Source organism: Ranitomeya imitator, chromosome 6, assembly GCF_032444005.1.
Source record: "Ranitomeya imitator isolate aRanImi1 chromosome 6, aRanImi1.pri, whole genome shotgun sequence".
NCBI lineage: Eukaryota > Metazoa > Chordata > Amphibia > Anura > Dendrobatidae > Ranitomeya > Ranitomeya imitator.
In genome coordinates, this window is record NC_091287.1 from 483,872,256 (window position 1) to 483,896,194 (window position 23,939).

Sequence of the window (23,939 nt, forward strand, 5' to 3'; positions counted from 1 at the left end):
CTAACCACTATTATAGCCACATACACCTCACCTGTGAGTTTCCTGAAAAGTCTTCCGTTTGTGGTTTGGTAGATTGTCCTTAAGCCGTTTTCTCCCATAGACTGTCCTTCTTTGAAGGCTTTTAGCGCAGATGTCTATCATTTTGTGTCTGGATTGTCCATAAGCCGTTTAAGGCATAACTGACCATCATCTTGTTGACTGTTTCCAATGTTGGCTAGTAGAACTACGTATGAGAGCCATTCAGATTTATATAGACAGTTTGATCTGTACTAAAGGGAAGTTCTGGTTTCAAGAAACTCATGTCCCCAGTTCTTTAAAAAAAAAAAAACCCAAGAAACTACGCTTTACGCACCCTCTATAGGTCCAGCTTAGAGACTCCACTGCTGCTCCCGGTGACTATTATTGCCTCCAATGTTGACTTCACATTGCCAGGGCTGCAGACAATCAGTAAGCTCAGTGGCTCTGAGCGGCTCGTGTCGTCTAATCAGGTAGAGCTGCTCAATTCATGGATTTTAGCCCTATCGACATGACATTTGGGGCAGCAACAGAGACTCAGCGCTGGACCTGGTCAGAGCAAGTAAAAAGCCTTTAGTTTCTTTGAAAGCGAGAAAGTTCAATCACCTAGTGAATTCTGTATTCCATGAGGGTCAGCTAAGGTTAGAAGAAGCAGAACTTTGGTGATAAACTCTCTTTAACTGACAACTATAGATGTAACATCTATTGTAATGCTGTAGGTGAATGTCTTTCTTTGTTCTTCAGGTGGCCTCCCTGATATCATGCGCATTGGTCCTGATCGTCATTTATTTTGTAGCACCGCTCTTATACTGGCTTCCTATGGTGAGGGAGTTTATGATTGGAGAAGTCAATCCTTTACCTGCTCCTTGAAATAGAAAACTACTAATATTATCCACATTTTCACTGCAGTGTGTCCTGGCCGCGATAATAGTTGTGGGCCTGAAGGGCATGCTCATACAGTTCAGAGATCTGAAGAAATACTGGAATGTTGATAAGTGTGATTGGGTAAGTATGGGAAAAATTGATTTGGGATATTAAACAAATATTCATTTCAGTTTCACCATTATATTCCAATTATTATACAATCAGTGACATAATAATAATAATAAGCAGACTGTAACTCCCCATGGTCCACCCTTAAGGCAGAAAATGAAATGTTACACTGTGCATATCCCAATTGGACCCCTTGTGGACCCATAGACTTTCGTTGCCGTGTTTGATCCAACACTCAAATCAATATCAGACGTTTCTCTGCGAATCTTCACTGACCATTCCATCCGCAAAAAAAAATGCTGATATTTGTACAGCAACATAGACTGTCATAAGTGCGAAAAACACAGAGAGGACTTGTACGCAAAAAATAACTTGGAAATCAACCCTGGGTCTGACTTCCGTGACCCCAAAGCTTATTTTCTCACCAATATTCCATTCAAGCTTCCATCTGTATCTATATCAGTCTTTTTGACCATTTTATTTTTTATTTTGAGGCCATCTGGCACCTAGTTTTCCACCTATTCATATATGATGTTATCACCAGGGTACATTTCTAGAGATACAAGTTTCATGGTACTCTTTTTTTTAGCTGTCCCCTATGTAACCCAATCATCCTATCAAAAATACTGGAGACCTCTATTTAAAATAATGAACAAATCTTTATTATACACAATATCAATTCGTTAAAACATAGGGATTGTAAGGTAGTACATGATTGGACAACACATGGTACACTTAGAAACAAAAAAATTGGAGTTCTGTACACAAGTAATAGAATTAGAAAAAAATAATACTTTATTACACATAATCAAAATTACAACAAAATGTCTGAATGAAGCACAAACAAGGAATATAAAACCCTAGTGAGAAACAATGCATGGAAAAAAAATGTTAATAATGATGAGCATCATCATTGTATTATTGCGAGGGCACTATAATTTCTAAAAGTGTGTAATGTCAACCATATATGTAAGAAACAAATTTGAGTTTGAATTTTATGTAATCCTGTAATGCTAACAACCATATAATGAAATCACACCGTTCATAATGAGTTCCCTGAGGCTGCCACAGTGACAATGCCCCCCACAAAAGGGAAGAAAGTGCCCTTAGTAGCTAAATCGCTTAGCCATGATGGAAGTAACTTGATGCCGAGGAGCCCAGTCCACCCCCTGACACGCGTTTTGCGTAGGCTTTATCAAATTCTGGCACCTAGCCTCGCTCTTCCCACTTGCCCTGTAGCGATGGCAAGTGGGGTGATAGTTGGGGGGTTGATGTCACCTTTGTTTTGACAGGTGACAAGAAGCTCTGAGGTTAGTAATGGAAAGGTGTCAATAAGACACCTCCAATACTTACCCCATAGTCATATTGTATAAAAGCAAAGACACCCAGAATAAAGTCCTTTAATTGAAAGAATGACACAGACTCATTTAACCCCTTCCCGACCTGTGACACAGCGTATGCGTCATGAAAGTCGGTGCCAATCCGACCTGTGACGCATATGCTGTGTCACAGAAAGATCGCGTCCCTGCAGGCCGGGTGAAAGGGTTAACTCCCATTTCACCCGATCTGCAGGGACAGGGGGAGTGGTAGTTTAGCCCAGGGGGGGTGGCTTCACCCCCTCGTGGCTACGATCGCTCTGATTGGCTGTTGAAAGTGAAACTGCCAATCAGAGCGATTTGTAATATTTCACCTAAAAAAATGGTGAAATATTACAATCCAGCCATGGCCGATGCTGCAATATCATCGGCCATGGCTGGAAATACTAATGTGCCCCCACCCCACCCCTCCGATCGCCCCCCCAGCCCCCCGATCGGTGGTCCGCTCCCCTCCGTCCTGTGCTCCGCTCCCCCGTCCTCCTGTCCGCTCCCCCGTGCTCCAATCACACCCCCCCGTGCTCCAATCAAACCCCCCCGCACTCCGATCCCCCCCGTGCTCCGAACCACCCCCCCTGCACACCGATCCACCCCCCCTGCACACCGATCCACCCGCCCGCACACCGATCACTCTCCCCCATGCTCCGATCCCTCCCCCCCGTGCTCCGACGCCCCCCCGTGCCCTGATCTCCCCCCCCTGTGCCCTGATCTCCCCCCCTTATACTTACCGATCCTGGCGAGGTCCGTCAGTCTTCTTCCCCGAGCGCCGCCATGTTCCAAAATGGCGGGCGCATGCGCAGTGCGCCCGCCGAATCTGCCGGCCGGCAGATTCGTTCCAATGTGAATTTTGATCACTGTGATATAATCTATCACAGTGGTCAAAATAAAAAAACAGTAAATGACCCCCCCCATTTGTCCCCCATAGATAGGGACAATAATAAAATAAAGAATTTTTTTTTTTTTTCACTAAGGTTGGAGTTAGAACTAGGGTTAGGGTTAGGGTTAGGGGTAGGGTTAGGGGTAGGGGTAGGGGTAGGGTTAGGGGTAGGGGTAGGGTTAGGGGTAGGGTTAGGGTTAGGGGTAGGGTTAGGGTTAGGGGTAGGGGTAGGGGTAGGGTTAGGGGTAGGGTTAGGGTTAGGGTTTCGGTATGTGCACACGTATTCTGGTCCTCTGCGGATTTTTCTGCAGCGGATTTGATAAATCCGCAGTGCTAAACCGCTGCGGATTTATGGCAGATTTACCGCGGTTTTTCTGCGCATTTCACTGCGGTTTTACAACTGCGATTTTCTATTGGAGCAGTTGTAAAACCGCTGTGGAATCCGCAGAAAGAAGTGACATGCTGCGGAATGTAAACCGCTGCGTTTCCGTGCAGTTTTTCCGCAGCATGTGTACAGCGATTTTTGTTTCCCATAGGTTTACATTGAAATGTAAACTCATGGGAAACTGCTGCGGATCCGCAGCGTTTTCCAAAGCGTGTGCACATACCTTTAGAATTAGGCTATGTGCACACGGTGCGGATTTGGCTGCGGATCCGCAGCGGATTGGCCGCTACGGATCCGCAGCAGTGTTCCATCAGGTTTACAGTACCATGTAAACCTATGGAAAACCAAATCCGCTGTGCCCATGGTGCGGAAAATACCGCACGGAAACGCTGCGTTGTATTTTCCGCAGCATGTCAATTCTTTGTGCGGATTCCGCAGCGTTTTACACCTATTCCTCAATAGGAATCCGCAGGTGAAATCCGCAGTAAATCCGCAGGTAAAACGCAGTGCCTTTTACCCGCGGATTTTTCAAAAATGGTGCGGAAAAATCTCACACGAATCCGCAACGTGGGTACATAGCCTTAGGGTTAGGGTTGGGTTGGAATTAGGGTTGTGGTTAGGGTTAGGGGTGTGTTGGGGTTAGGGTTGTGGTTAGGGGTGTGTTGCGGTTAGGGTTGTGGTTAGGGTTACGGCTACAGTTGGGATAAGGGTTAGGGGTGTGTTGGCGTAAGAATTGAGGGGTTTCCACTGTTTAGGCACATCAGGGGGTCTCCAAACGCAACATGGCGCCACCATTGATTCCAGCCAATCTTTTATTCAAAAAGTCAAATGGTGCTCCTTCCCTTCCGAGCCCCGACGTGTGCCCAAACAGTGGTTTACCCCCACATATGGGGTATCAGTGTACTCAGGACAAACTGGGCAACAATTACTGGGGTCCAATTTCTCCTGTTACCCTTGAGAAAATAAAAAATTGCTTGCTAAAACATCATTTTTGAGGAAAGTAAAATGATTTTTTATTTTCACGGCTCTGCGTTGTAAACGTCTGTGAAGCACTTGGGGGTTCAAAGTGCTCACCACATATCTAGATAAGTTCCTTGGGGGGTCTAGTTTCCAAAATGGGGTCACTTGTGGGGGGTTTCTACTGTTTAGGCACACCAGGGGCTCTGCAAACGCAACGTGACGCCCGCAGACCATTCCATCAAAGTCTGCATTTCAAAACGTCACTACTTGACTTCCGAGCCCCGACATGTGCCCAAACAGTGGTTTACCCCCACATATGGGGTATCAGCGTACTCAGGACAAACTGGGCAACAATTACTGGGGTCCAATTTCTCCTGTTACCCTTGAGAAAATAAAAAATTGCTTGCTAAAACATCATTTTTGAGGAAAGAAAAATGATTTTTTATTTTCACGGCTCTGCGTTGTAAACGTCTGTGAAGCACTTGGGGGTTCAAAGTGCTCACCACATATCTAGATAAGTTCCTTGGGGGGTCTAGTTTCCAAAATGGGGTCACTTGTGGGGGGTTTCTACTGTTTAGGCACACCAGGGGCTCTGCAAACGCAACGTGACGCCCGCAGACCATTCCATCAAAGTCTGCATTTCAAAAGTCACTACTTCCCTTCTGAGCCCCGACGTGTGCCCAAACAGTGGTTTACCCCCACATATGGGGTATCAGCGTACTCAGGAGAAACTGGACAACAACTTTTGGGGTCCAATTTCTCCTGTAACCCTTGGGAAAATAAAAAATTCTGGGCTAAAAAATTATTTTTGAGGAAAGAAAACGTATTTATTATTTTCACTGCTCTGTGTTATAAACTTCTGTGAAGCACTTGGGGGTTCAAAGTGCTCACCTCACATCTAGATAAGTTCCTTTCGGGGTCTAGTTTCTAAAATGGGGTCACTTGTGGGGGGTTTCTACTGTTTAGCCACATCAGGGGCTCTGCAAACGCAACGTAACGCCCGCAGAGCATTCCATCAAAGTCTGCATTTCAAAATGTCACTACTTGACTTCCGAGCCCCGACATGTGCCCAAACTGTGGTTTACCCCCACATATGGGGTATCAGCGTACTCAGGAGAAACTGTACAACAACTTTTGGGGTCAAATTTCTCCTGTTACCCTTGGGAAAATAATAAATTGCAGGCTAAAAAATCATTTTAGAGAAAATAAAATTTTTATTTTATTTTCATGGCTCTGCGTTATAAACTTCTGTGAAGCACTTGGAAGTTCAAAGTCCTCACCACACATCTAGATTAGTTCCTTTGGGGGTCTAGTTTCCAAAATGGGGTCATATGTGGGGGATCTCCAATGTTTAGGCACACAGGGGCTCTCCAAACGTGACATGGTGTCCGCTAATGATTGGAGCTAATTTTCCATTTAAAAAGCCAATTGGCGTGCCTTCCCTTCCGAGCCCTGCCGTGCGCCCAAACAGTGGTTTACCCCCACATATGGGGTATCAGCGTACTCAGGACAAACTGGACAACAACATTTGCGGTCCAATTTCTCCTATTACCCTTGGCAAAATAGGAAATTCCAGGCTAAAAATCATTTTTGAGGAAAGAAAAATTATTTTTTATTTTCATGGCTCTGCATTATAAACTTCTGTGAAGCACCTGGGGGTTTAAAGTGCTCAATATGCATCTAGATAAGTTCCTTGGGGGGTCTAGTTTCCAAAATGGGGTCACTTGTGGGGGAGCTCCAATGCATAGGCACACAGGGGCTCTCTAAACGCGACATGGTGTCCGCTAACAATTGGAGCTAATTTTCCATTCAAAAAGTCAAATGGCGCGCCTTCCCTTCCGAGCCCTGCCGTGTGCCCAAACAGTGGTTTACCCCCACATATGAGGTATCGGCGTACTCGGGAGAAATTGCCCAACAAATTTTAGGATTCATTTTATCCTATTGCCCATGTGAAAATGAAAAACTGAGGCGAAAAGAATTTTTTTGTGAAAAAAAAAGTACTTTTTCATTTTTACAGATCAATTTGTGAAGCACCTGAGGGTTTAAAGTGCTCAATATGCATCTAGATAAGTTCCTTGGGGGGTCTAGTTTCCAAAATGGGGTTATTTGTGGGGGAGCTCCAATGTTTAGGCACACGGGGGCTCTCCAAACACGACATGGTGTCCGCTAACAATGGAGATAATTTTTCATTCAAAGAGTCAAATGGCGCTCCTTCCCTTCCGAACCTTACCATGTGCCCAAACAGTGGTTTACCTCCACATGTGAGGTATCGGTGTACTCATGAGAAATTGCCCAACAAATTTTAGGATCCATTTTATCCTGTTGCCCATGTGAAAATGAAAAAAATTGAGGCTAAAAGAATTTTTTTGTGAAAAAAAAGTACTTTTTCATTTTTACGGATCAATTTGTGAAGCCCCCGGGGGTTCAAAGTTCTCACTATGCATCTAGATAAGTTCCTTGGGGCGTCTAGTTTCCAAAATGGGGTCACGTGTGGGGGAGCTCCAATTTTTAGGCACACGGGGGCTCTCCAAACGTGACATGGTGTCCGCTAAAGAGTGGAGCCAATTTTTCATTCAAAAAGTCAAATGGCGCTCCTTCCCTTCCAAGCCCTGCCGTGCGCCCAAACAGTGGTTTACCCCCACATATGAGGTATCAGCGTACTCAGGACAAATTGGACAACAACTTTCGTGGTTCAGTTTCTCCTTGTACCATTGGGAAAATAAAAAAAATGTTGCTAAAAGATAATTTTTGTGACTAAAAAGTTAAATGTTCATTTTTTCCTTCCATGTTGCTTCTGCTGCTGTGAAGCACCTGAAGGGTTAAAAAACTTCTTGAATGTGGTTTTGAGCACCTTGAGGGGTGCATTTTTTAGAATGGTGTCACTTTTGGGTATTTTCATCCATATAGACCCCTCAAACTGACTTCAAATGTGAGGTGGTCCCTAAAAAAAATGGTTTTGTAAATTTCGTTGTAAAAATGAGAAATCGCTGGTCAAATTTTAACTCTTATAACTTCCTAGCAAAAAAAAATGTTGTTTCCAAAATTGTGCTGGTGTAAAGTAGACATGTGGGAAATGTTATTTATTAACTATTTTGTGTCACATAACTCTCTAGTTTAACAGAATAAAAATTCAAAATGTGAAAATTGCGAAATTTTCAAAATTTTCGCCAAATTTCCGTTTTTATCACAAATAAACGCAGAATTTATTGACCTAAATTTACCACTAACATGAAGCCCAATATGTCACGAAAAAACAATCTCAGAACCGCTAGGATCCGTTGAAGCGTTCCTGAGTTATTACCTCATAAAGGGACACTGGTCAGAATTGCAAAAAACGGCCAGGTCATTAAGGTCAAAATAGGCTGGGTCATGAAGGGGTTAATAAATCTTAATGAAACCATACTTACGACCTCGCCCATTCCACAGACATCCTAATCATCTGCAAAAGAGTTAAAAACAAAAATATTCCTCAGCTTTCCGCAGAGATGCTGCTAATCCATTTGTCCCATGATGGGTCTAGCTTTGCTACATCTGGAAGGCAGGTTGCATGATGCAACCATACAACCTGTCATCCAGCAGAGACACTGAGCACCGTGTGCTCAGTGTCTCCCTGTGAACTCCTATTCCCTGTCTGACTGCACTGCTAGCGTGACAGAGTCACTGGCACAGTATGTGAAGGGAAGATACAGTACAGACCAAAAGTGGGCTGGGGGGGTGAAAGAAGGGAAATAAGAAAAAAAAGGCAGCGCAGTGGCTCAGTGGATAGCACTGCAGCCTTGCAGCGCTGGAGCCCTTGGTTCAAGCCCCACCCTGGACAACATCTGCAAAGAGTTTGTATGTTCTCTCCGTGTTTGTGTTGGTTTCCTCCGGGTTCTCCGGTTTCCTCCCACATTCCAAAGACATACTGATAGGGAATTTAGATTGTGAGCCTCATTAGGGACAGCAATGATAATGTGTGCAACCTGTAAAGCGCTGCGGAATATGTTAGCGCTATATAAAGATAAAGATTATTTTAAAGTGAGATGAAGAGGGGGTCGGTTTATCAATATTCAGCTTAGCTTAGGTAATTTCAGGGCCGGCCCGAGAGATTATGGCACCCTAGGCGAAACTATTTTGTTGCGCCCCTACTATTCTTGGCAGTAGATGAAAACTTGGGATATAAATTTAGGAGCAAAATAAACCACAACAACAATGATTAACTCTCTCCTAACTCTTTAATCTTCTGAGAAGTTCCGTCAGGAACAATATTCGCACTAACTCGTAATGGAACAATGTGCCTGTCAAGCGCAGGCTAGAAAAATACCTAGAATATCTAATTTTCTCAATATCAGTGATCTAAAAGTGATCAGAGACCTTCATAGGGATGTGATAAAAGAGACTATACATTATCAGGTGCAAAACAAACCCATTTACTCAACATAAAAGTAATCTGAAGCAAGAAAGAGAATATGCATTAGGGAACAATGTGCATGAGAAGCACACTTTCATTTGTAAGAAAATCTGCCTTATTTATATGAAATATGATATCCACAAACCTTCCTCTATCAATTCATAAAACAAGCTAAAGAAACAATAGTAATGACTAAAAACATTACATACCAACCTTATAAAGTGTGATGTGTTCGGGACCAATGAGCCTGAGAAGCCAGCACAGCTATATCTTCCTTCCTGAAGCTCTGCAGACCAACTGTGGTATCAGGTTTCACACAGCAGCTAGAGCCAGGAGACTATCTAGAGGGAGAGGGTTTCCTGAAAGTCTGGTGAGAAGGGAGAAATGAAAGTAGAAGAGCTGCGCCTGTCAGATCCATTGTTCCTGATGGAGGTTTAAGTATACGTATTTTTTTCTCTCAGACGCCCCCTTAGTGTAGTGTGTGCTAAGTGTGCATTTTTGGTTGCTTGCTTTGCTTTGCCAACATTTGAAAACTTAGGAGCAAAATAAATGCACGGGATCAAACACCTGTCAGCAGACGATGCAAACGACTCACATCCGTAGTTTAGCGCCTCCTTTCCGTGCGTAAATTGAAGCTCAACGGTTTTTCTTTTAAATTTATGGTAAAAACATTTATGTACACTTTCTTTCCATCCCTAAAACTTTTTGCCTTTTGAAAAGGTTTTTTTTATAATTTGTTCTATTTTTTCTCTGGCGCCCCCTTAGGGTCGGCGCCCTAGGCGGCCGCCTAGTTTGCCTATACGTTCGGGCCGGCCCTGGGTAATTTCATTAAGTTCTCATATGAATTGGGATTTGAAGTTGGAGTAACCTCTAAAGAGAATCCAGGGCTGACAAAGCGAGAGAAATTTCATGTCGTCTAAATTAGCTCTGACAATTGATTCCTCCATGTGACAGTTAAGCAGAATTTCAAGGGGAAAAATCTCAAGAGGCAACATTTTTAAGCTCCAATAGATCCAGGAAGCATAGTTACGAGTGCCATCTGAGGGGAAAGAATGATTCTATCTTAAGTAATCTTAAAGTATGTTGAGAATACATCTTTCCAAAAAGGTTTTATTTTATCACAATCCCATCAAATATTATTATTATTATTATAGCGCCATTTATTCCATAGCGCATTACATGTGAGGAGGGGTATACATAATAAAAACAGGTACAATAATCTTGAACAATACAAGTCACAACTGGTACAGGAGGAGAGATACGGAGCATCATACCTTTCTCTGATCAACAGCGCCAACGTGAATCTGGTACAGAGGGAAAGATGGCATGTAATTTTGTTGGGAATTGTTACCACTGTGAGGTGGCCAGGGTGGTAGTCATGGAGAGGGGCTGTTGTGCTCCCAAACCCTGGCACCCCGCAAAGAGAATATAATGTTCTGTCTGATGTGTGATGTGGGAGTATTGCACAAAACTCACGTTGGCAGATCCTGCTGATCCCGTAGTCCCCTCTCTGGACGATATCACACACTCAGGAACCAACACCGTATTCCGCTTTAAACAGTGTAACTTTACTTGATAGCAAAGAATCCATGGCAGTTTCAGCACTGCAAGTTCATATCTTCAGCCTGAGCTTTCCCTCTCAATGTTGGCTCCTCTAGCCTCTGAGATGCTCGTCCTGGCTCTGCGCTCCCATACTCAACCTGAGCTTTCCCTCTCAATGTTGGCTCCTCTAGCCTCTGAGATGCTCTTACTGGTTCTGCAGTCCCATTTTTAGCCTGAACTTTCCCTCTCAATGTTGGCTCCTCTAGCCTCTGAGATGCTCTTACTGGTTCTGCAGTCCCATTTTTAGCCTGAACTTTCCCTCTCAATGCTGGTTCCTCTAGCCTCTGAGATGCTTTTACTGGTTCTGCAGTCCCATTTTTAGCCTGAACTTTCCCTCTCAATGCTGGTTCCTCTAGCCTCTGAGATGCTCTTACTGGTTCTGTGATCCCATTTTTAGCCTGAGCTTTCCCTCTCAATGCTGGTTCCTCTAGCCTCTGAGATGCTCATCCTTGCTCTGCGCTCCCATACTCAACCTGAGCTTTCCCTCTCAATGCTGGCTCCTCTAGCCTCTGAGATGCTCTTACTGGTTCTGCAGTCCCATTTTTAGCCTGAACTTTCCTTCTCAATGTTGGCTCCTCTAGCCTCTGAGATGCTCTTACTGGTTCTGTGATCCCATTTTTAGCCTGAGCTTTCCTTCTCAATGCTGGTTCCTCTAGCCTCTGAGATGCTCTTACTGGTTCTGCGGTCCCATTTTTAGCCTGAGCTTTCCCTCTCAATGCTGGTTCCTCTAGCCTCTGAGATGCTGTTACTGGTTCTGTGGTCCCATTTTTAGCCTGAGCTTTCCCTCTCAATGCTGGCTCCTCTAGCTTCTGAGATGCTTGTCCTGGCTCTGGAGTCCCCATATTCCTGCGCCCATTTTCCCGTCTGGTTCTCACTCTGGCTCCCCTTCACTGGAAGATGAAAAAGGTTCCTCTGTCATGATTCGAGCCACAGGCCCTGGATTCTCTAAGGGATATCACCATACCATGTGTCTTTCTGTACTGTGTGGCCCTCTGACCTGTTCTATCTTCTCCCAAGTCACTCTCCAGCACTTTCTTAATGTTACAACTATAATACACTACTGTACAATGCTCCCACTGACTAAGAATCAGGAAGTGTCCCACTGACAAACTCACTCTTACCCCACCCAACTTGGAAATCCCCTACTTTAACTATTCTTATACTGGCACCCTAGTTTCCTAACTCCATCAAGATATCAAGATCTTACAGCGAACAAGCCATAACCCCAACAGGCTAATTAGGGTCTGAAACTTTGGTCAAAGTTATCAGAGCACTCAAATCTCTAAGGATGCCCAAACGTTTGCATCGGACCATTTTCCTTTTTGTAAATTTTAAAATAAAAAAAAAGACATGAAGTATATATTTTGTGCCTAAATACAAAGAAAATGTGTCATCTGTAACTTTACAACTTTTAGAGATCATTTAATCTTCAACTTGCTTAACTGTCCACAATAACAGTCATTTTGACCAGGGGTGCCCACATTTTTACATTCCACTGTATATTTTCTTTCTTGTGCATATTCAGCTGCTGACATTTTATGGGTAAACAAAAATGCCTTATACCTGTCTTCTTCCGAGAAGGTAGTGTCCCATTCCGTCTCCCAAGAGTGAACAAAATTGGAGCTCCACAAAGTGGAGTGTCTAACTCAAAAGACCATATACAAGAGATCAGATGAGGTGGTGGCAAGTCCCAAAGGAAATAATCCCCTTGAATTTGGTCTGTGTAGAAGGTAAAGAGTGCTGTCCCCTTTTTTTTTCGCGTGTCTACAAAAGATCTCAGTTGTACATACTCTAACCAAGAGAGTTTTTGTGGGGATCCAAGGTTTGTAGTTCATCAAAAGAGTGGACATTTGATCCTTTTAATATATGACAAAGGCATTGGTCAGAGTGTATAATCAACTCAGGAACTTGTCTCTAATGAAACCTGGTGCAAATTCAGGATTGAAAAGAATTGGAATTAGTGGGTTGTAAGGACTTGTGTGAGAATGTTTATATGTCTTAATGGGTCCCATATATTCAAAGGGACTTTGAGTAGAAACCCCTGAATCGCTAATTGTATTTTATTTTTTATTTCAATCCAGGGAAGATATTTCATGTATTTCATGATATAATATGTATAATTTTTATGGAATATTTATTTTATCATTGCATGTTTTTAACTTTTTAACATTATATCAGTTTATTTAATTTTATGTTGTTTATTTATTGTGATTTCAGTCATGATGTTACCTTCCCCTTTTCTCATCCCACATGTATTTGATGTCTACCAAATGTGGTGTATGCATTCTTGTCTTGTATGTCTGAAGATGGTGTCTTTTCTCCACAAAACATCTTATTAAAAACAATAAATTCACACCTTATCTTTTCTAAGCACTGGAGCCTGGAGGATTTCAGTTTCATGGGTATTTTATAACCATTTTGCTGAATCCTTGATCTCTAAGGCCTGAGTCACACTAGCACTAGCCAATGGCATCTGATTCGAGATCCATCCTGAATTGTCTCAGCTGTTCTGTTTTGGCCACTCCTCCTCTTGTATATGCTCGTCATTGGCACTTGGGAATTGCCAGTGATAGTTCTTACTTCCTGTTTACGTGTTGGAGGAAAAATTCAGTGTTTGGAGTAGGCGGTTGGACAGTTGTTCAAGAGATTTCTTGGTGAAGTTGGTTTGCATGCTTATCCTCATCCTCTCCAATTTGGTTTCTCCTACCCATCCCTCCCCTGTGTTCCACTCTGTTGTTTTGTGAGTATATTTGTCTGATTGTAGTTTTATTTTATCCCTGTCTGTCTGGTAATCTGGTAAAAGTAATCCTATACACTTCAGCCTCACATGTTCCTGGGTGGGGGAGGGAACAGATGAGATTTAAGATAAGAGAATAGCAAAGTACATGACCCTAGTGTCTTCACTTCCTGTGGTAATCTAGGGGACAGGGATAGATTAGGGTGCCCCCTAGTTTGAGTGATCAGGTAGGCGCCCAACATCCCTACTCACTACATGACAGATACTCTACTCTACAAAATATGGGATCAGAAGTGGTCAAAACAAGTATAACCTCTTTAAGAAAATCTGTTTTCCAAACGAGTCCAACCAAAATCTTTCATTCAACATTTTTCTTTATCAGTATAATACAATACAATTAATTAAAAAGCATGTCCAGGATTAGAAAAAAGGGACAATGTTTTTTTCAACAGTGCTATATCTGTCCGAGGGCTGTGTCAAGTGAATAAGACTAGGGACAAAACCAAGTACAACCCATGGACAAAGCAGTTACTGTTTTTACAAAATAAATTTGATTCTTTCTATAATCCTTTACAACACCTTAAAATATCAAGTTGGTTATCATATTGGTAAAGGTACCTTCACACTGAACGATGGATAGCGATATCGTTGTGTTTGACATGCAGCAGCGATCAGGATCCTGCTGTGCCATCGCTGGTTGGCACAGAAAGTCCAGAACTTTATTTCGTCGCTGGACTCCCGCAGACATCGCTGAATCGGCGTGTGTGACGCCGATTCAGCGATGTCTTCACTGGTAACCAGGGTAAACATCGGGTTACTAAGCGCAGGGCCGCGCTTAGTAACCCAATGTTTACCCTGGTTACCAGCGTAAACATAAAAAAAACCAAACACTACATACTTACATTCCGGTGTCTGTCCCCTGGCGCTGTGCTTCTCTGTACTGTGTAAGCGCCGGCCGGAAAGCAGAGCACAGCGGTGACGTCACCGCTGTGCTTTCCGGCTGGCGCTCACAGTCAGTGCAGAGAAGCACAGCGCTGGGGGGCAGACACCGGAATGTAAGTATGTAGTGTTATTTTTTTTTTACGTTTACGCTGGTAACCAGGGTAAACATCGGCCCTGCGCTTAGTAACCCGATGTTTACCCTGGTTACCAAGGGACTTCGCATAGTTGGTCGCTGGAGAGCTGTCTGTGTGACAGCTCTCCAGCGACCACACAGCGACGCTGCAGCGATCGGCATCGTTGTCTAGATCGCTGCAGCGTCGCTAAATGTGACGGTACCTTTAGCACAAATACAATATGCAATAGATAGGCAATAAAGGACAATGATATAGGGACAAAGCCACAAAATAGGCAGAACGGGTGGTTTCCGCTCCCTATTAGGCCACGTTCAGTATTTGGTCACTATTTTATCTCAGTATTTGTAAGCAAACATCAGGAGTGGAACAATCAGAGGAAATGTATAATAGCATGTCACTACTTCTGGATTGTTCACCCACTCCAGGGGTGAACAATACTGTACTGATCTTGTGAATGTTGCCTTAAGCATCTGTCAATACTCTAAAATGAACCTAGAATGAAATGTGCTGCCACTCATTGCCACACAAGAATAGGCAGAACACTTTGTAACCTTATTATTTCTGATTCCTCTGGTTCTGGATTTTATTTGCAGGTGATCTGGATTTGCACTTATCTGGTTACAATCTGCTTTGCCGCAAATATTGGCCTCTTATTTGGAGTTGTGTTCAGCATAGCAGTTGGGGTGCTCAGATTAACCAGGTAAGAACTACGGTGTATCATTAATTGATTTTGTGTTTCTTTTAGACATTTTTGCATTCATAGACTCTGTATTGTTAGATATTGTTTTCTTTAACATCTTCCTGCTTTTCTTTTTTTTATTTTTGAAACCATTTTTTCAAAGTCTTTTTCCAAGGACCATAACCATTCTCTGTATGATAAAGCCATATGAAGGCTTGCTTTTTGGGAGGCAAGATGTAGTTTGGAATAATACCATTCACTTTAGCACATAATATACTGAAAAATGTGAAATAAATTCCAAATGTGGTAAAATAGCAAAAAAAATGCAATGGCACCATTGTTTCCTCCCCCCAGCTTTCCATGTGCAGTAAAAATGACCTAGTAGTATGATTGTCCAGATCACTATGGAGCGCCCCGTCAGGGCAAGGGGTTACTCAGTACCGGGACCTGCGGGGATGTCATGGTGGCTGACCCGGTCCGTGGCCCTGGGACGTCCGTATAAAAGGGAAAGGTCTTTAAAGAGATAAAGTTTGTGTTTGTGATGCCACTTGTGGCATTTGGTCAGGGTGACCGACGCTGCTTTAAGGGGTCCGCTGAGGTGATGTTATGGCACTAGCCTTCCCACAGCTGAAGTATATCCCCAGGGCAAGCCCAGTGTGTAGATGGTGAATGGTGAATGGCACAGTGAAGAACAAGGACACAAGGTTGCAGTCTCTTTACCTTTACTGAAGACTTCAGCATCCACAGTCCAGGGCACCAGACCACAGGGCAGGTAGAGTCCGGCCAGTTTGGAGGCAAGTCCAGAGTCCTCTTGTCCAGGTGGAAATCAATAGCCTTCCCTTGCACTGTAGTGGTGTAGTCCCTTACTGCATAAGCTTCAAATAAGGGCCTCACAGATGTGGTGTCTCTCTCTCTGTCCCCCATGGTCAGATAGGACAAAAACCCCTATGACTGGTGGCTTGAGGCTGTTAATAGGGACTCTAGCATGCCCCGGCCTCTGAGGGGTGCCACCGTGCCTCCTGGGTGTAGGTGCGGACAGGTAACGTGCAATTAGCTTTCCTGCCGGTCTCTGAAGTAAGGCATAGAGGTCCTTACTACCTCGGTGTTCCGCCTACCGGTGTTCTGCGCCTCAGAAGGAGGCAGCCTGCTGCTGGTTGGTCCCCTTCTGGTATCCTCTCCTGTGCCTTGTTTTCCTTCACGCTCGCTGCAATACAATTCTGCTTTCAAAATGTCTCTTTCTGGGAGTTGCAGCTCTGAGGGCATGCACAGCTCCGTGGACCCTCTGTCCTCCTCAGATGGATGTCTGGAACTAACTTTCCCTACAGATTACCAGTTATATATATGGGGAGTCACCTAGCAAATAGGATCAAAAGCTCCCCCTGGTGGCCTGGAGTATGAATGTGTTGCATGTTTGTGATACCTGGATGCAGTTATCCTTCATTGCCTCCAAACGTAGCATCACTCTCCCCGGGAGGAAAGCAATACCACTGTGATGACCAGGACCCTAGGGCGCCACAACTACAATTACTGGTTTAGGTTTTCTACTATATTTTAGTGTTTCCCCACAAAATTTTTGACTGTAAAATAAAATTTCTTTTTATATCGCTATTTTCTGAGACTCAATCAGCTCCACTAATGGAAGAATTAGAAAGTTAAGAGAGCTTGGTCTTTGTGTTTCAAGTTGAAGTTTCTTTGCTATCATTTGAGGGTGCGTATCATGCTTTGGCCGAAGACACACTAGCGATTTTAAAATCGGTCCAATTTTGATCCTGCAAAGTCGGACGAATATCATGCAAGTGTCATACATTTTTCATGCAATTACAATCCGATTTTTCACACCTAGCATCTGATTTACATTTGAATGCAGTGCGATTGCTATCCGATTGCAATGTGATATCAACATGAGTTTTTAAATAGATAAATTCTCTGTCATTTATACATAATTTTCAAAGGAAATATTCTTCAAAACACAAAAAGACAGATGGATATGTATAATAGATAGATAGATAGATAGATAGATAGATAGATAGATATAGATGAAAAGCAAGCAATTCAGCAGCCGCTTACAATAAAATCACAGTGGGACCCGACAGGATAGAATAGATAGATTACATACAGTAAATACAAATAGAATAGGTAGATATATAGATGTCAGTGACATTCAAGTAGTAGAGTGTGTGTGCAGCTTACTGTACATGTATTTAATTGTTAAAAGATTATTTTTCTGAAAAAAAATGGCGTGGACTCCCACGTAATTTTCTTAACCAGCAGAGGGAACGCCGATGGCTGGGTTCAGAAGTTTATAGCCTGGGAAAGGGGTAATACCCATGGGGCTTCACAGGCTTTTTATATAAGCTCACAACTGTATTCTCAGCCTTTACTGGCTATTAAAATGGGGGACCCCTCAAAAATGATGTAGGGACCCCCTATAATTAATAACCAGCAAAGGCTAGGCAGACAGCTGCAGGCTGATATTAATAGGCTAGGAAGGGGCCATTGTTTTTGGACCCCCAGTCTAAAAACATCAGTTCTCAGCCGCCCTAGAAAAGGTGCATCTATAATTCTGGCACTTAGCCTTGCTCTTTCCACTTGCCTTCATGTGGTGGCAAGTGGGGTGATAGTTGTGGGGGTTGATGTCACCTTTGTATTGGCAGGTAACATCAAGCCAAGATGTTAGTAATGGAGAGGTGTCTATAAGACACCCCCATTACTAACCCCATAGTGATATGGTATAAAATATACTAATTGTATATGTCATTTACAACTTTATATCTATCTTTTCTATGTGTATATACTGTGTGTAATCTATCTTTTCTATCCTGTCGGGTCATGCTGTGATTTTACTGTACACGGCTGTTGAATTGCCGTCTTTTTTAATTGGATTGCATTCGTCCAATTTCATCGGAAGTGGGAATGAGCCCTTTTACAGCATTATTTAGGGAGGCGCGGCAGTTGAAAAACTGTAATTCTGTCACTGATTTGTTTTCCTCACAGTTTACTTTATGGGTTAAATAATTTTATAGTTTGTTATATTGGATTTATGCAGACTTATCAATACCAAATTATTTGCTTAATTTTAATTGGAAAAAAGGGGATGACTCAAACTCTTGATTTTCATGTTTGTTATATATCGTATTTTTTTTACATGTCTTTTAGTCTCCCTGGGATACTTAAACCTACGATGGATTATTTGTAGTATATAATACAACACATTAGCATGGCAGAATATGGAGAAGTTTATGATCTCTTGTGACATTGAGAGCATAGTCCGGGCTTTATAGGAATACAAAAATGAACTCTCCCGGTTGCCATGTCATCCCTTCGGCACCCCCTTATTGCATCATTCTGATTGCACCACTTGAATGACAGCGGCATTTAAGTGGTTAAACATCAGCTTACTTAATCCACCACGGTAGAGACAGGGGCTTGCTGGCTGTATATGCAGCGCCCCAGAGTCCTGGTCATTGCAGTGATGTTGCTCTCCCACCAGGGGGAGTGATGTTACGTCTGATGGCACCGAAGGAGTTAAACCCTGCCAGGTATCACAGCCACACACACATTTTACACTCCAGTCCACCAGGTTGAGCTAAGGGTTCTATCTACTAGGCCACTCTTCACATTAGGGTAAACTGTTGGGTTGGTTAGGAAGTGGAGCAGAACGAGGAGAAAGGAGTTCCTGGCTGGAGACTAACGAGAATGGTCCCTAGGCCGAGCTGGCTGGAGCAAGGCCCAGTCAGATCCAGACTATGGTCTGAGGACGAGGACAGAAGGCACAAGGAGCTGCGCCTGCACCTGATTGCGGCAGCCTCCTAGGAAAGGACAAGAAGGGAAACGTGTCGTAGTGAGTGAGAAACAAAGTCGTAGCAACAGGAGTAACAAATCAGTGGGAGACCAGCTAGAAGCAGGCTGCCTCCCACTGAGTGCAGATCCGGTAGCCGGAGCACCGAGGGAGTAATAGACTCTATGCTTTACTTCAGAGACCGGCAGGGTAGTCGGTTCCAAGCTGGCTGTCCGACCTAAGAGCCTAAGCAGACAAGGTGGCAACGCGGAGGAGGGGCGACGCTAGGGTCCCTATAAAATAGCCTCAGGCCACCACCGTCATACGTGGTGACGTCACAAACATTACTGTTATCTACGAATTCTGCCTTTTATTGGGCGCCCCTCATAGGCCACGGTTCGGGTCGGGCCACTGTGACATCCTCGCGAGGGAACTGAAGGACCCGGTACCGAGTACCCCATTGCCCTTACGTGGGGGTGATCTAACTTTTTGGCGTCACGAACAGGATGGACTTAAGCCTGAAAAATCGGGTCATGTGTGCCTAAGAACTGTGAATTGCTTAAAGACTGTGTATTGCTAGTTACCGCCAAAATTCCCGCCCAAACGGCCGCCATTACCGCACCACGAGGAGCGCTGGAGAAGAAGGAGGGCGTGCCATGGGAGGAGACCGCGAAAGTGGCGCCAAAAGTAGCGACCGCCCCCTCTGACTATGGCTGCAGGATGACAAGCTCAGGAATGCAGGAGCTCAGACACCAGAAAATGGAGGAGCAGCATGTGAGAGCGAGCGAAGGTCCCGGAGCAGAGATGGCTACCGGCGGGGACCTGGGAGAGAGCGACCTGATTCCTTGCAGCCTCAAGTCATCAGACGGGTTTTGTCCTATCCATCTGGGGGACAGGAGAAGAGTAACAAGAGTGAGGACCCTATTAGGAGCTAATGCAAGTAGGGACCTACTACGTTACTGTGCGCAAAGGGAAGGCTACTGATTTCCACCTGGCTCAGGGGACTCTGGAATTGCCATCAGACCGGCCGGACTCTGCCGACCCTGTAACCCGGTACCCCGGACTGTGGATGCTGATGCCTCCAGTAAAGGTAAAGAGACTGCACCCACTGTGTCCTCGTTATTCACCGCGTCTCGCATCACCCACCATCAACATCTACACTACTGGGAAGCCCTGGGGAAACACTTCACCTGTGGGAAGGTATTCCATCTAGCTGCCATAACATCACCCCAGTGGACCCTTAAGCAGCGTCGGTCACCCTGACCAAATACCACAGGTGGCGTCACGAACACTTGACAAACTTACATCACCTTTAATTGGGCGCCCCTTAGCAGGGCCACGGACCGGGTCGGGCCACTGTGACATCCCCAGACAGAAGGGACCGAAGGACCCGGTACCGAGTACCCCATTGCCCTGCGCCTGGGGGCGATCCATATATAGGTGTGTTCACACATTGAGTTTGTGTTGCGTTTCTTGTGTGTGCTTTTTTGCCACAAACAATGCAGCGTTTTACTGTTCCAGCAAAGTGAAGGAGATCTCTGAAATCTCATGCTGCTTTTTTTTCCTTGCTGTTTTGAAACAATTTCAAACCTGCAACATATTCAATTATTTCAGTGTTTTTAGGGTGTTTTTTACCCATTCAGCTGAATGGAAATAAAATGCAACAAAAGCAGCGTTTTTCCTGCCAATACTCCAGTATTTGCTGCAGATTTTCCTGCTGAAAAAACTGAATTGTCACTATCAAAATATTCATAGAGCACAAACTATGCAACCAGGTTGGTAACATAATCAATTTAGGTGCCCCCCCTTCATTTTAATAAGCAGATTACTGGGGTGGAGTATTCCTATAGATTACTGGAAACTTGTAAAAACCACCATGACTGGAGTAGTCACAAAACCTTAAAATAATTCAAATATATACATTTATTAAGACAAGTTAAAAATACTGTACCTATCATGCAAAATATTGAGGTCTAAAAAGGACGAACATGAAAGTGGAGAGACATCATAATCTAATACAGTATACAGTATACAGTGGCATGTAAAAGTTTGGGCTCCCCTGATCAGAATTGCTTAAGTTTAAGATTAAGTGATCTCTAAAAGGCCTAAAGTTAAAGATGATACATTTTCTTTGTATTTGAGGCAAACAAAAAAAGAAATATATTTTCATCTTTTACATTTTAAAAATTAAAAAAGGAAAATGGGCCTATGCAAAATGTTGGGTACCTAGTAGCACCCCCTTTTGTAAGTATCACAGCTTGTAAACACTTTTTGTAGCCAGACAACAGTCTTTCAATTCTTGCCTGAGGGATTTTCATCCATTCTTCCTTTGGAAAATTCCTCCAGTTTTGTGAGATTCCTGGGTCGTCTTGCATGCACTGCTATGTTGAGGTCCAGCCACAGATTTTCTCTGATGTCCAGATCATTGGACTGTGAGCGCCATTTTAAAACCTTCAGCTTGCACCTTTTGTGGATTTTGACTTGTGTTTATGATCATTATCCATTTGTAGAAGCCATCTTCTTTTCAACTTCAGCTTTTTTACAGATGGTGTCAGGGCCGTATTTAGAGTTTCTGCTGCCCTAGGCACTTTTAGCGCTGCCTCCCCCTCTGGTGAGTATGACACTATCGGCAGTGACTTTGGGAAGAATCACTGATGTGAAAGTTGCCGTTTGCAGCAGATCAGGCAGTTTTTCTGCATCTGCCACGTAACGGATCACTTACTGGCAACACTGCATTTGGTTTCATTCATTCCTTATGGGATTTGCGGTACTTGATGTGATCTGGGAAATGCGGTGCCATACCTCCCAACTTTTGAAGGGAAAAAGGTCTAAAGGTTGCGGCGCACGTAGTGCGCCGCGGCAAATTTTAGGCCACGCCTCTGACCACACCCATTTCACAACTAATCACACCCATATCCAAGTCCCAACCACACCCATTTAGCACTGCTAATCACACTGTTTCATATACATTAAAACAAAAAAAAAATATGGCCACGCAATGCTTCATACTGTACAATGGCTATGCAGTGCTCCACATACTGTATAATGGCCCTACATGATGTTCCATACTGTATAATGGCCACACAGTGCTCCATACTGTATAATGGCCACGTCTGTCCTGTGTCCTTGTGTGTACCACATTGAGAATGGAGAAAAGAAAGAAGACCAAAGAACTGTCTGAGGACTTGAGAAACCAAATTGTGAGGAAGCATGAGCAATCTCAAGGCTACAAGTCCATCTCCAAAGACCTGAATGTTCCTGTGTCTACCATACGCAGTGTCATCAAGAAGTTTAAAGCCCATGGCACTGTGGCTAACCTTCCTAGATGTGGATGGAAAAGAAAAATTGACAAGAGATTTCAACGCAAGATTGTGCGGATGTTGGATAAAGAACCTCGACTAACATCCAAACAAGTTATAGCTGCCCTGCAGTCCAAGGGTACAACAGTGTCAACCCGTACTATCAGTCGGCGTCTGAATGAAAAGGGACTGTATGGTAGGAGACCCAGGAAGACCCCACTTCTTACCCCGAGACATAAAAAAGCCAGGCTGCAGTTTGCCAAAACTTACCTAAAAAAGCCTAAAACGTTTTGGAAGAATGTTCTCTGGTCAGATGAGACAAAAGTAGAGCTTTTTGGGCAAAGGCATCAACATAGAGTTTACAGGAGAAAAAAAAGAGGTATTCAAAGAGAATAACACGGTCCCTACAGTCAAACATGACGGAGGTTCCCTGATGTTTTGGTGTTGCTTTGCTGCCTCTGGCACTGGACTGCTTGACCGTGTGCATGGCATTATGAAGTCTGAAGACTACCAACAAATTTTGCAGCAGAATGTAGGGCCCAGTGTGAGAAAGCTGGGTCTCCCTCAAAGGTCATGGGTCTTCCAGCAGGACAATGACCCAAAACACACTTCAAAAAGCACTAGAAAATGGTTTGAGAGGAAGCACTGGAGACTTCTAAGGTGGCCAGCAATGAGTCCAGACCTGAATCCCATAGGACACCTGCGGAGAGATCTAAAAATGGCAGTTTGGAGAAGGCACCCTTCAAATATCAGGGACCTGGAGCAGTTTGCCAAAGAAGAATGGTCTAAAATTCCAGCAGAGCATTGGAAGCAACTCATTGATGGTTACCGGAAGCGGTTGGTCGCAGTTATTTTGGCTAAAGGTTGTGCAACCAAGTATTAGGCTGAGGGTGCCAATACTTTTGTCTGGCCCAATTTTGGAGTTTTGTGTGAAATGATCAATGTTTTGCTTTTTGCTTCATTCTCTTTTGTGTTTCTTCATTTAAGACAAATTAAATGAAGATAATAATACCAAAGAATTTGTGTTTGCAATCATTTTCAGGAAGAAACTGAGTATTATCTGACAGAATTGCAGGGGTGTCAATACTTTTGACCATGACTGTACTGAGCCCGAGTGACGGGCGAGACACCACATGTACTGAGCCCGAGTGACGGGCGAGACACCCCATGTACTGAGCCCGGGTGACACTGTAATATGTAAGTAACATCAGACTGTATTGTGGGGACCATTCACTTCTATGGGAGGGTGTTAAAGGGAACCTGTCACCCCCAAAATCGCGGGTGAGGTAAGCCCACCGGCATCAGGGGCTTATCTACAGCATTCTGGAATGCTGTAGAGAAGCCCCCGATGTAACCTAAAAGATGAGAAAAAGACGTTATATTATACTCACCCAGGGGCGTTCCCGCTGTTGGTCCGGGTCCGGCGCCTCCCATCTTCATCAGATGACGTCCTCTTCTGGTCTTCACACCGCAGCTCCGGCGCAGGCGTACTTTGCCTGCCCTGTTGAGGGCAGAGCAAAGTACAGCATTGTGCAGGCGCCGGGCCTCTCTGACCTTTCCCGGCACCTGCGCAATGCAGTACTTTACTCTGCCCTCAACAGGGCAGGCAAAGTACGCCTGCGCCGGAGCTGCGGCGTGAAGACCAGAAGAGGACATCATCTGATGAAGATGGGAGGCGCCAGACCCGGACCAACAGCGGGACCGCCCCTGGGTGAGTATAATATAACGTCTTTTTCTCATGTTTTAGGATACATCAGGGGCTTATCTACAGCATT

General features: G+C 44.1%; 1 protein-coding gene across 1 annotated transcript in view; it reads left to right on the forward strand.

The window, feature by feature from the left end:
- The window catches only part of SLC26A7 (solute carrier family 26 member 7), a 102,515-nt gene that overhangs the window by 45,892 nt on the left and 32,684 nt on the right, over positions 1–23,939 (forward strand). Inside the window, exons 9-11 of the mRNA XM_069728980.1 lie at positions 760–837; positions 925–1,020; positions 15,002–15,108. Coding sequence (XP_069585081.1) covers positions 760–837; positions 925–1,020; positions 15,002–15,108 — 281 coding nt within the window. The remainder of the gene's footprint in view (positions 1–759; positions 838–924; positions 1,021–15,001; positions 15,109–23,939) is intronic.